Source organism: Podarcis vaucheri (assembly GCF_965113315.1).
Source record: "Podarcis vaucheri genome assembly, chromosome: 12".
NCBI lineage: Eukaryota > Metazoa > Chordata > Lepidosauria > Squamata > Lacertidae > Podarcis > Podarcis vaucheri.
The window spans coordinates 16,834,746-16,848,684 of record NC_138750.1 but is presented as its reverse complement, the minus strand read 5'-3'; the positions used below and the strand labels follow the sequence as shown (position 1 = coordinate 16,848,684).

The following is a 13,939-nucleotide window of genomic DNA, read 5'->3' as shown; positions in this document are numbered from 1 at the left end:
ATCCTGACCATAATGGATGCCTATGATGTCTGTGTCCAATTTCTGCTAAGGGCAAATGTTACTATGGTCCATTGGCGGTTGGGTCTGTTTCTACAATATTATGTACCTCAGCTTTTAAACATTCTCTTCTTCAACGAACACTTAATCTATGGAGATAATTGTATTGTGCTGTCCTGATGTGCTCCTTGACTGACCATGATTATTTGCCCATACGAATACTTCAATTGGCCATGAGATTATGCATCTGTACAGAATATCTTCTTCTTAATCATTTTTATTGGTTTTACATATACAAAGTTATAAGTGAAGAATCGTAAAGTATATTCATATAGAGATTCCTCCAAATCTCAGGACTTCCCTCCATCCCCTCCACGGGGTCCCATTTTAAACATTTAATACTGTACTGTACTACATATTCTTCCACACTCCAATTTTCATATCAAACCATATTCTCCATGGTAATTTTAACGCTACAAGTAAACTTAAAATTCTGCTTTTGTTTCCATCTGCTTACAGTGGTCTCCTAAATAGCTTATAAGTTTTCCCCATACTTTTATAAAGTTTTTGTCCTCTTGGTTTCTGAGTGTTCCTGTCAGTTTTGCCATCTCGGCATAGTCCATTCTTCTCTGATAGGGACTTTGTCTTCTTTCCATCTTTGGGCTAGTAGCATCAGGGCGGCTGTTGTTCCATACATAAAAAGTCTTTTCTGCTCCTTTGGTATGTCAGTACCTATAACTCCTAATAAAAAGGCTTCTGGGTTCTTAACAAAAGTTATTTTCAGCACTTTTAAAATTTCATAATATATCATCTCCCAGAAAGCTTTTATTACCTTACATTTCCGCCACATATGATAAAATGTACCTTTTTTCATTTCCAGCAGATATTATAACTTGTCCTATATATTTTTGCATAGAATATCTTCTAAATAAAAGGTAAAGGGACCCCTGACCATTAGGTCCAGTTGTGGCTGACTCTGGGGTTGCAGCGCTCATCTCGCTTTATTGGCCAAGGGAGCCGGCGTAGAACTTCTGGGTCATGTGGCCAGCATGACTAAGCCACTTCTGGCGAACCAGAGCAGCGCACGGAAATGCCGTTTACCTTCCCGCCTGAGCGGTACCTATTTATCTACCTGCACTCTGATGTGCTTTCGAACTGCTAGGTGGGCAGGAGCAGCAACGGAAGCTCACCCCGTCGCGGGGATTCGAACCGCCGACCTTCTGATCGGCAAGTCCTAGGCTCTGTGATTTAACCCACAGCGCCACCCACGTCCCTTTAATCTTCTAAATAGGTTTGGGTTATTGTTACCACCATCACTGACATACCTTTACCCTGAGTGACAACAAGTGTGGTGGGCGAGTGGCGTGCTTCTCCCCTCCTGGCAGCAATGCCACTATGTTTGCTTATTTATTTAGAAGATTTGCACCCCACCTACCACTGGATTGAGTGGTCCTCAAGGCAGCTAGCAAAAGACCGTAATAACATGAATGCATATACACAAACTGAGCTGGGGATGGCAAGGGGTTGGGGTAAGCTTCCTGCAGCTATTCCTTCTCTGGCCAATTGGAAAGGTCTAGGCTCACCTTCAAACTACCATGATGTTCTTCCTGGAGGTCTGAGACTGCAACCTCCCCATTATCTTTGGTTCCCTGCCCATAAGCAGAGACCTAAGTGTCCTTCCTTTTGGAGAAGCAATGGGGCACATCCCCCAGGCAAGTGTGGTCCTCCAGGCCTACAGAATTTGGCATCTCCTTCTCAGTCCTTGACTGTATTACAAAAATACATAAATCAGTAGCCTTCAGGTTAAACTCCAAGATCAAATTTACAGAGAGTCTCCACCCCTTGATTTGCTCTTTATAAAACACAACTTTCTCCCTTTCCACCTTCACTAACGGGGAGTAATGGGGTCAGTGATGCATCTGTGGCACGGTTTCAATAGTTGTGGCTTCGCCTTCTTCATCCTGTTCTTGGGTCTGCTTCTCCCAAGTATCACAGGAAGGGAACTGAAGTATGTTGTAGTGGTAAGCGTGAGGTCTTCTTTTCATTGCTAACAATGACCTTGACAGTGTTGATCTTTGCTGTTCTTCTTTCTAAATTATGTTCCTGTGAATAATTTTATGCATTTTGACATGCTAAGTAGAATTTTTTTTCAGAAGGTTTGTTTTTATGAGAAAATTTCTGAACTTTTTCTCTTCCCTCCCCCCTTAAAAATGACCACTAGGAATATCCCACCCCTACCCCCTATTTCTAACCATATTTTGTGGTTGCCATCTTTCCATTATTCCCATCCCACACAATGCTTTTGATGAATGATGCTAAGTACCACCACACACAAAAAGCATTGTTTAAAGGACAGGGTATAAAATGTCTAAACGAGCAAGCAAGTATACAAACCAGAGCTTGAACAAAAATATTGTCTAATTGAATTTAAACTCTTGGTTTTTCTGGTCAGCTTTATGAAGAACACACAATGGGCTTGTAAGTGTTCAGTGCATTCAATATTTCACTTGACATCTGCATGTCAATGCCCAACTGTCAGCAGATTTTGCAATGCATGTTTTCTGAATATGAGAAAATGTTATATTCCCCTTTTGCTTCCTTTTTCCAACTGTACAGCACTAAAGTTGCATGCAAACTATCACTTATTCTTAGCAGCACACAACAGTATTGTTGACAGTCTTCCTTTTGTAGATACCCACCCTCAAAGTCTGTTAGCGCTAGAATAGGGCTTCCCGGACTGTGGTCCATGCCCTTCCTTCAGGTGGCCTGCAACATGTCCTCATGAAGTATTCGTGATGATCTTGAATACTTATTTTCTTTCTTCCATTTTTTTCAGTTTGAATTATATGAAATGCAAAGTGTAGTACAATAAGACATGAAAGAAGCACTAAAAATATAATTAAAAATTATACAGCACAGAGCAGATTGCAAGCACTACAGTAGTTAATAAAAACCATTAAGTGGTCCACCAAGACCATCAGCAGTTTTCAAATGGTCCAGGAGAAACCACTGCTCTAGAAATTCCTGACGTACATTGTGTTCTCATCTGAAAAGGACAAGAACTAAATTCAAAATACAGCTGTATTAGCAAATCCCCTTCAACCTTTCACCCCTGCACAGAATTGCAAAGGCACAGGACCGCTAGGAGATATTCTGGCGGCTTTTTCATAGTGCATTTCTCTGATAGACGAAGGCTATAATATTATAGACACTTACTTAAAAAGCAGGACCTACTGAAGTCAAGTCATTGGGACTTCTGAGTAGACAGGTATGGGGTAATGTTGTGAGAGGGTTGTGTGCTTCACATTTAGAGCGGCAGCAGGGCAGCTAATATTTCATTCTGATAGATTGCATCCAATTCTATTTTCTTGAAAACTAATGCAACCTTCAAAACATTTCACCAGGTTTACCGGCATGGCGACAGAAGCCCTCTTTCAACTTTTCCCACTAACGTGGTCAACGAAGATGTCTGGCCACAAGGATATGGAGAGCTCACAACGGTCTGATAATGCTCTAAGAAATGAAAACGTGTTTTGTTGATTTGTTTGCCTTTATATAATACTCATTAAGATACTAATTATTAGTTTTATTATTTTATTTAACAGAATGGCTATACTGCTCAAACGTCCAAATCTCTACAAAGCTTCTGAAACTTCTGAAATGTTGTTATTTATTATTTCAGGCTCCAGTAATAGCAATGCCCATTTCAGTACAATGTACACAAACAGTAATATAATTTATGTATGGTCCACTAACCAAAATTACAGAATGTTAACTACTTAAATTTATTTATTTTTTTAAAAAAGCAAAGAGCAATCATAGTCTAAGGTCAATTGCAGCATTTAGAAATTTTGCAACGTTCTAATCCGTGTGCTACGCTGGGGCTGGCTCGCCAGAGCAGCTTTGTCACGCTGGCCGCGTGGCCCGGCAGTGTCTCTGGACAGGGCTGGCCCCCGGCCTCTTAAGTGAGATGGGCGCACAACTCTAGAGTCGGACACGACTGGCCCGTAAGGGCAGGGAGGTACCTTAATCTTTTGCTGCTGTTGAGCATGGGTTCCATCTTCCTCACCCCAAACTGAGTCCTTAGAAACGACACTTCCTCATGAGGTAGTGTTGTTCCAAGAATATTGCTGTTGGCGAGAAGGGAAAAGCCATGCATCAAGCAGGATGTGGAATGGCAACAAAACATTGTTTAGAAGAAGAAAACCTGATGCCACCATCATAAGCCCCCGCTCAACGAAGAGCAGTGAACATTTTACTCCCAGGCTGCAGAAGTTGCCAAAACACAGCTCCCACTATCATAGTCCACAGTTTGGGCTGTGAATGTAAATGGCGTTCATAACCCAGCTCTAGAACAATGCCATGGTTTTCCCAGTAGTGATGTATGGAAGTGAGAGCTGGACCATAAAGAAGGCTGATCGCCGAAGAATTGATGCTTTTGAATTATGGTGCTGGAGGAGACTCTTGAGAGTCCCATGGACTGCAAGAAGATCAAACCTCTCCATACTGAAGGAAATCAGCCCTGAGTGCTCACTGGAAGGACAGATCGTGAAGCTGAGGCTCCAATACTTTGGCCACCTCATGAGAAGAGAGGACTCCCTGGAAAAGACCCTGATGTTGGGAAAGATGGAGGGCACAAGGAGAAGGGGACGACAGAGAATGAGATGGTTGGATGGTGTTCTTGAAGCCACTAGCATGAGTTTGATCAAACTGCGGGAGGCAGTGGAGGACAGAAGTGCCTGGCGTGCTCTGGTCCATGGGGTCACGAAGAGTCGGACACGACTAAACGACTAAACAACAACACAACAGAACAATGCCAGTGATATGAGAGCTACAGCCATATAAGCACACATCCATAACTTGTAACAGAATCTGGTCCAGCCTCTTTTTTCAGTCTTGGAGACCTGCCACAAATCTAGATGTTAACCTTGTTCTCCTGGTGCTGCGGAAAGGAACAGGCCAAAATCCAGAGCTTAGCTTTTTCATGATGATGTAATGTACACCCAACACCGCGAGCCTAGAATACACAAAGTCTTCCTTTATCCTTTGAAATAGTCAGAAGTAGCTTGGAGGGGACGGTAAATTGCATCTATGAGTTTTACATGCATACTTTTCCTTTTCCTTTTTCCCACAGCGTGGAATGCGGCAGCAATACTTGTTGGGTCAATTCATAAAGGACAGATATAAGGACTTCTTAAGTGATGAATACAAGCGAAAGGAAGCAAGTATTGGACTAACTTCCCCGTTTTCTCAGCAATAACATTTATACTAATATAATGTTAGGGTCAAACTATGATGATGATGATGATGATAATAATAATAATAATAATAATAATAATATAAAAATAAATAATTTTTTATTTATATCCTGCCCTCCCCAGCCGAAGCCGGGCTCAGAGCGGCTAACAACAGTAAATGTAACACAGTTTACATAAAATCACATTCAATTAATTGAAATACATTCTAAAATCAATTCATTCTAAAATGCCGCTTAGCTATGGGTGAGTTTCCCCATGCTTGTTGGATTGGGACAAGCAAATAGAAGCAGAAGTGTAGTGATTTCCACCATGTGTTCAAAATTTACTCATAATTGCAATCCCCACAAGCCTAGCAGCATCCGCAGTGACTTTCCATCGCCAACCTTTCCCCTCCTTACAATGGCTACTATGATCATTGCAGCAGAGAGGGCGAGAGAAGGTGAAAGACCCTGTCTTTCCTTTCCCGTGTCCTCCTGGTTCTGTCCCTCCCCTCCCACTGGATTTCCAGTTACGAGATGGGGCACAGACAGAAAAAGAAGACAGCAGTCACCAGAACAGCAACCCTGAAAGTGGGTTGGTGTGGGTATGCAAGTTAGATCTAAACCTCCCGCTGTGGAAAACAACCATCTAGGATCAAAACAACAATACCATCCTGAGCCACTCTTTCATTTTTTCCTTCTCAGATTTATGTCCGAAGTACAGATTATGATCGAACCATTATGAGTGCTCAAGCCAATCTGGCCGGACTCTTTCCTCCTAAAGAAAACCAAATCTGGAACGAAGAGATCGCTTGGCAACCAATTCCAGTTCATACTGTGCCACGTTCAGAGGAAAGGGTAAGGAAACGTGTGGTATTTTTAACCTTTTCCACTCCCAGTTCAATGGAAACATGGCAACCTGAGAGGTGAATATTTCACTTAAATAGAGAGATAAATAGAGACGTGCTTTCGAACTGCTAGGTTGGCAGGAGCTGGGACCAAACAACAGGAGCTCACCCCGTCACGGGGAGGCTCTGTGGTTTAACCCACAGCGCCATCCGCATCCCTCCAAGGGCTTGGGGAAGGTAGTCTGTGACGGCACTTGGAGCTTAAATGCACCAGCAGAAGTTACAGTGTGAATTAAAATCCCTGCTCGGAGGGGCACACTTGACCCTTGCTGCAGTCACACTCAGACTCTGAGTAAGGAAAATAAGAACGTGAAGTTTATTGTAGGAAATATTTGTTGGATACCACAGATCCTAGGTGCAGCTGAGGTAAATGTACAAAGAACCATGCTTGCTCTTCCATCTCTGCAGTAGAGCGAGAAAGGAAAAATAACTCCTCTCAATGGTGGGGTGAAGAAGGAGGAAGTGAGGTCAGCAGCCCTGAGAGTATCAGTCTGAAGAAAGGTCAGCACTGAAAGTCTAGCAAACATGGAGGCTCTACTTTCTATCTCCATGCAAACCCACCAAGCCTCCCCTGACCAAGGCAACTTTTTGCAACAGAAAAAGTGGGAGTTCTAATCACACGCTACTGACTGGTTGCTCTTCAAGCATCTTCCCACTAATAATCTGAATTTAGGATGGACATATGTATTATACACAGGCAGATGACAATATGAGGAGGTCTTTTTAGCTGATATGTTTCATTTCATTTCATTAGTTGTTGCATTATCCTGTTCGCGCTCCATGTCCAAAGTTCGGTCAGCTTCTAAAGGAAACTTTTGGATCCAAAACAGTCCAGGAAAAACTGAAAAGTCAAATGGTAAGAAATGGAAAGGGAAAATCTTATGGCTGCAATCCATGCGAGTAAATTCCACTGAAATCAATGGTGCTTACTTCTGAGTAGACATACCTAAGAATGTGCTGCGAATGTCTGATAAGACAGCCAAATGCCTTTTGTTTCTTGATGTGACATCTATTATAAACCGTTTTTCTCATTATAAATTTGCTATTGTTTTGCTTACAGGTCCCTTTAGCAGTTGTGCAAGTCAAACTGACTTCCATGGGCTGCTTAAAACTGGAGATGAATCAACCGTCCCCAGAGGGACTCTCTTATCTCTCTGAAATTACAACCTGTGCACTGTGCAGCTTTGAAATGTTTTATTTTTCATGTTCCTGCCTGCTTGTAAAATAAAGCGAGAATCAATTTTCCCAAAGGGGGCAATGAAAGAGGTCTGGGAGGATTGCCTTGTTGGCTGTGGGGAGCAGGCCGTGGCGCTGCCAAGTTTGCAGGGGGCATGCACAAAATGCCCAATGGGGCCTCTCCTGCTCACTTTCTCTCTCCCTCCACCCCTCTGCCCAGGTTGGTTACTGCTCTCCACGTCCTTTTCACTAGCAAAAGGGAATGAAGGGGTCTCTTGTTCTTTCTTTGGGAGCAAACGTGAAAGAGAACGGGGTTCTTTTGTTCCTTTCCTCCTATCCTCTCTGAAGTGGAACAATAAAATTCAGGACAGATGTAGAAATGTCCAGTCACAGGCAGCCCACTGATAAGAAACTCCCCATTTGCATGGGGGTTGCATTCCTGCCGCCCATGCGCATTGCTGGAGCATGCATAAGCCCACCCCACCTCATTAAACCCCATTATGCCCACACTCCCACCCCCGTTCCATTCTCTCTTCTGGCCACAAGATCCGCAACAATGAGTGTGTGCACAGAGGTGCATCAATCGGACACACGTAAAATGGTCGCCGTCTGTACTATTTCACAGATGTGGAACACTGAGACTGGGGTCACTATCACCAGTTGTCAGGAGCACTTTTCTTTCAAAGCAGCCAGTAATTTCATTTGACCACCTGTTCCCACCTGTGGTAAGGAGGACTGCAGAGATAAGACGGGCTTTGGCTGAATGTGGATATTTCCAGCCTGCGGTAGCATCCCACCTGGAAGTAGTAAGAGGTTGGAAGTGTCCGTATTGGCAAATTCAAGTTGACTGGAGCTCAACAAACCCACCATTCATATCCTATGTCTCCAAGGCAATCTAAATCTTTCCCATCTCGCAGTCGAAATGACCATTGCATGGGTCTGCCTTTGAAGGCTCTTCCGAAGCTGTAACCTGACTGGTGCAGAAAAATGGCAGTCAATTTTATTTCTGCTGCTGTCTTCAGGGGCCATTGAGCATACTCAAAAGCACTCTGATTGCCTATTAACATCTTTGTTATGTACTGAGTTGAATAGGATCCAAAATGCAGCAGTCTGCTTGGTCCTAGAACAATAGGATTCAGAATGCAGCAGTCTGATTGGTCCTAGAACAATAGGATTCAGAATGCAGTAGTCTGATTGGTCCTAGAACAATGCAGCAGTATGATTGGTCCACAGGAGCCACCCTATCCAGCTCCAGGCGGAAGTGAATCCGCAACCTGATTGGCATACAGGAGAATCCCGGAATTAACCAATCACGTGCGGCCCATTTTGTAAATAATGTATATAAAGCAGACATTTGGGGGGAACTTTCATTCCTCACTATTATGAGCTGAATAAAGAGCATGAAATCCACACTCAACTCCGAGTATATTTCAGTCTTGTTTGCCAATAGCTTTCAATCCCCTTGTGCTCCTTAAGATCAAGCTCTGAAAGCCCACCATTTAATTCTGTCCTCTAAGATTGGGGGCTACTGCAGCACCCCCCACATTATGGAACTGGCAGGGCAAAACTCTGCCCCATTAAAAAATGGCAGTCACTGCAGGATCAGGCCCTACCATTCATTTGCACTTACTGGTTCATTAATCCTTCTGCTCTTTATCTTTCAGCCATTTCTAGGTCAATTAGCATCTAACCTGGGATACGATATGAAGGCTCTTCTGGATTTTAACAGTCACAAACTCTGGAATGCGTACGATGCTTTACTTGTTCAGGTAATTTCTAGTAAACCTATATGAAACTCATTCATCCCCAACAAAACAGACCAAGGGGTTTAGGACGAGGTCAGGTGGCACATGGCAGATAAAAGCCACACTTGTGGCAAGGTCATTAACGATCCTGCTTTCAATATTATTTGTGCTGGAGGCTGTTGTAACCATAGTAGCAGAAGCTGCAGTGGTCCAAGCTACTGTTTACATTGTGGATGAGGAACCATTTTCAGCTTCAGGGACGCATTTCCATCTAGGAAACCTTCCAAGGTAGGACCACGTATCAGTGGTGGTTTTACGGGGCAAGGTTGTGTAGAGCTATAAATGTACATTTTACCTTTGTGCGGTTCTCAACCTGTGGGTCCCCAGATGTTGTTGGACTACATTTCCCATCATCCCTGAGCTCTGGCCTTGCTAGCTAGGGGTGATGGGAGTTGTAGTTCAACAACATCTGGGGATCCACAGGTTGAGAAAGGCTGCTACACACACACAAAACCACACACACACACCTCTCTATGCTCCATATAAGAGACATTATCAGAAATCAAAGACACATTTCAGCCAAGCTAAAACACCCCTTTAGTTAGGCAGGGGCCTATTCTCCCCCCACAAAAAGGGGAACTTCTAGACTGAGTTCATCAACCCAGTTGGGACTGTGTTTTTTTTTCTTTAACTGCCATAGACATGGGGCTAGGAGGTAAAGGTAAAGGTACCCCTGCCCATACGGGCCAGTCGTGTCCGACTCTAGGGTTGTGCGCCCATCTCACTTAAGAGGCCGGGGGCCAGCGCTGTCCGAAGACACTTCCGGGTAACGTGGCCAGTGTGACGAAGCTGCTCTGGCGAGCCAGCACCAGCGCAGCACACATTAACGCCATTTACCTTCCCGCTATAAAGTGGTACCTATTTATCTACTTGCACTTAGGGGTGCTTTCGAACTGCTAGGTGGGCAGGACCTGGGACTGAACGACGGGAGCTCACCCCGCCGTGGGGATTCGAACCGCTGACCATACGATCGGCAAGTCCTAGGCACTGAGGTTTTACCCACAGCGCCACCCGCGTCCTACTTTGGCTGGGAGAGGAGACCTCAAAAACCTATGTAGTCTAATTCTAATCCTACAATTGTGGAAATTTATTTAGACCAAATCCCCTCTCGTTGTAATATGGTTTTGTTGGCTGGCTGTGAGCCATTTTGTGTGGGCCCCAATGTGGCATGGAATGGGTTTTCCTATATAGAAACATGAAGGTCTGTGAAACAACAGAAGAGATGAGAGTGAGAGAGCAAAGGCATGGCTGACAGATGAGTCACCACCCGCTTTTATTTCTTTTCAACTGTAGAAAAAACATAAGCAGCCATTACCAGCCTGGGCTACTGACGAAGTCATGGGCAATTTGAAAGATCTTTTGGCATTTTCCTTAAATGCAATGTTTGGGATACACGAAAGAGAAAAGAAATCACGACTACAAGGAGGTAAGAAAAAGCAAAACAAAGCCCACATCTTTCTGTGCTGCGTGCCTCATGTGTAGACACAAAGGCTGGAATTAGACTCATTAAAGAAACATTTCAGGAAAACGCATTATAAAGCTTAAAGTGGGAAGTCACATTGCCAAAGCGTCCAACTCTACAGCGCCAACTGGTGTCCCAATGTTACAGCGCATTTAAAACTTTCTTTCTTTCTTTCTTTCTTTCTTTCTTTCTTTCTTTCTTTCTTTCTTTCTTTCTTTCTTTCCTAATGTAGCTGAGTCGGAAGTCACATTCCTATGTGTATATAGACCATCTCAGCACACATATAGTATACCCTTCAACTGTCCCAATTGAACTGGGAGTATTACTAGAATGTTAGAACTTCTCTGCCCCAGCTGAAAAAAAAAAAGTCTTTGCCAATTTACTTTAACAATTGGTTAAAGATAAAAGGGCTTCTTGGTTTCACCAGCATTTGTATTCTTTTCCATCACCATTAAGGTCTCCTTGTGAAAGATATTTTGAATAAGATGATAGAGGCTACTAAGTCCACTGATGGAAGAAAAATGTTAATGTATTCAGCCGTAAGTATGAACATTTTAAATTGACCAAACCTTCTGTAGCTCGCATTCTCCTGCTACTTTTTGGCTCCCCTCTTTAAGCAGACTATTTGGAAATGTGATTTGTCTACTCAAGTAACATTATTTTTCTCCCTTTTATAGCATGATACCACAATAGTTGCTCTCCAAGTAGCACTCAATGTTTTCAAGGTAAAGCTACCTCCATACGCTGCCTGCCTATTTTTTGAGCTATATAAAGAAGACAGTGGGTAAATATGAACTCGTATATTCAATAATTATCAGTGATTTATTGGGTAAGCATCTGCAAATTCACTCATCTTCTCAAACACAGTATTTATTCTCACAATTCCTGCACTGCTGAAATGGGTCAAAAATCAGTTGCGTTCCCTCTGTGTTTGAGCTTGACGTCTGGCTGTTCAAAATACTATTGAAAAATTATTTCATAGCTGAGTGGGTGAGGTGTGCATACCTTTGAAAGACAGAAAGGGGTTGAAAGGGTTGAGTCACACTTTGTGCCAAATCTACAATATTGATCATTGATGCAGAGCTGAGAAACCCCAATTAAATCATAATTACTTGAAACAGCAGGTTAGAATTGGGCAACAATGAAAAGGTATCCTGGGCCTCCCAAATGAAAGACTGAAGGATGCTCAAGAGAGGTTGTCTACCCACTTTTTCCTAACTTTTCTCGATTATTAAAGAAAAACAAGACTAAATTCCACAAAATATCCAATTTCATGAAAGGATTTCTTAAACCACATCCAAAACAATAGTGCAGTTCTAGTCACACTTAATGGGTCATAAGCCCCACTGGGACTCACCTCTGAGACAACATGTGTATGATTATGCCTGAACGCACTTAATAGAGAAGAATCCCAACTGAACACAACGAAATTTACTTCTAAGCAACTATGCCCATAATTGCACTGCCTGAAGGCTACATTCCTGGGCAGAATTCAACAAGGGCTGCCTGTAGGCATGAAATGTTTATACTACATTTTTTAGATTTGCCTTGAGACAGTCTTTAAACCTCTTTTGTTGGCCACCAGCATTACGCTTTCCATTTTTAAGTTTGGAATGGAGTAGTTGCTTTAGAAGACGATCATCAGGCATCCGCACAACATAATGCTCTTAATGACCTACATTTCTTCTTTTCAGTGAGTTCACCATTGCGATGTACTATCGGGCCAAAAAAAAACTTCCACCCCAAGTTCTTGTTTTGCCGGGCTGTGAAGCGGCTTGCCCCTTGCAGAAGTTTAAAGAACTGGTTTCTCCTGTCATACCAGAGGACTGGCAAGCAGAATGTAACAGTTAATGTAGGATGGCATCATAAATGAGAGGTAAGATAGGTAGCAGGGTTGATACCAACACATATAAAACTGATGCATCAACATTCAGTTTCTCAGCTTGACCTTCCTCACAACACCCCTATGAGGTAGATGAGGATGAATGGCCCAAGGTCAAACAGTGCACTTCATGAGGCTACCTTTGACCATGACTCGGAAACTGCAACTAATCCCGAATGTGGCAGCTAAATTGGTGTCTGGGAGCGGCCGCAGGGACCATATAACTGTTACGGAAAAGCAGCAATGTGGGAGCGAGCTGCAGGTGGCTGGAAAGCAAAACAGGATGTGAATGTTTGGGACTCTACCGGGGAAACAAAGGGGCAGTCTATTCACTGTACTGAGCACCGGATGTTAGCTCAGAGTGTCATCTTACCTGTACTGGAAGTACAGGGGTGGAGTTGTCTCTCAACTGTTGGAGTCTGATGAGTGCAGACGCGTTTCTCTGTACTGCTGCAAGACAGAAATAAAGACATGTAAATACATTTCTGTCTGTCTCTTTCCCCTCCCTGGGGGAGGCAGGGAGGAGAGAAGAGTGGTGTGTTCTCCTCACCGATAGTGACCTAGCCTGTGTCCTGCCGGGAGTCGCAGACGGGGAGGTCAACAAGGATCTCAAGCCGAGTGCCTGGAGAGAGGCCAGTTTCCTCTGATAAGGCTTGAAGAATCCTACATCTGGTAGCAAAGCCGGTGGTTCTGCTCCATGGAAATCTACATGAGAGGTTGATGGATCGTTCTTCATCCTCTGCACCAAGGGAAGGAATATAAAACTACGTGCAGCTGGAAGCTACACAGACGGCTGGGCATCGAGACGAGGTGAATGCCAAGCAACGGAGCCCCAAAAGGTATGGAGAATTTATGACTGTAAGGTGAACGCGTTAAGAAGCAATCTTCGGTTCACTAGAGTGTCTGCGTTTAAGAGAAACCAGCACTGGCAAAACAGCCGGAAATACCTTGCATACCGAGATAAGACTGGTATGCACAGTTGCTAAGCAACGAGAGTTCAGTGAAGTGAAGTTGAGTGGAAACTTACTGACTGGGGGTTGGAACACGGAGTGTGTTTTGACTACTTCGCTGTTCTTTGCAAGGACTTTTCAAGCAGCTTACGGCTCAACTGCCAAGTGGAGAAGGCAGTAAACAACCAAGAGTAACTCTTGGAATTTTACAGGCTCGAGAGTGAGAGCTGAGGCTTGGATTCAAAATGGATGCCAAGAAGGGGGGAGGCTTACCTTACCCACCTCCCCTGACTAATGACAATTATTCATCTTGGTCTATAAAGATGAAAGCCCTGCTACAGAACCAGAGGCTTTTTGGGGTGATTGAGAACCCCATTCCAGCAGCACCAACGCCAAGTTGGAATTCACAGAATGTGAGAGCCAGGACGGCTATAATTCTGTGTGTCTCGGATGACCAGCTCGTGCATATCTGGAATTTAGATAACGTGCGAGAGATTTGGGAGACGCTGCGTAGAACACATCA

General features: G+C 43.6%; 1 protein-coding gene across 17 annotated transcripts in view; it reads left to right on the top strand.

Moving 5' to 3' along the window:
• The window catches only part of LOC309515330 (prostatic acid phosphatase-like), a 45,112-nt gene that overhangs the window by 27,861 nt on the left and 3,312 nt on the right, over positions 1-13,939 (top strand). For 11 of the 17 annotated variants that reach the window (XM_082193077.1, XM_082193073.1, XM_082193079.1 and 8 more), the window contains 9 exons: positions 3,402-3,525; positions 5,132-5,218; positions 5,939-6,091; positions 6,896-6,997; positions 8,982-9,086; positions 10,416-10,548; positions 11,041-11,123; positions 11,262-11,368; positions 12,279-12,460. In XM_082193077.1, the coding sequence (XP_082049203.1) occupies positions 3,402-3,525; positions 5,132-5,218; positions 5,939-6,091; positions 6,896-6,997; positions 8,982-9,086; positions 10,416-10,548; positions 11,041-11,123; positions 11,262-11,368; positions 12,279-12,435 (1,051 nt within the window). In that variant the 3' untranslated portion in view covers positions 12,436-12,460. Of the gene's footprint in view, positions 1-13; positions 28-89; positions 718-1,196; positions 2,019-3,401; positions 3,526-5,131; positions 5,219-5,938; positions 6,092-6,895; positions 6,998-8,981; positions 9,087-10,415; positions 10,549-11,040; positions 11,124-11,261; positions 11,369-12,278; positions 12,461-13,939 lie in introns of those variants that run through there. The other 6 variants (XM_082193075.1, XM_082193080.1, XM_082193071.1 and 3 more) reach the window with 6 other exon arrangements.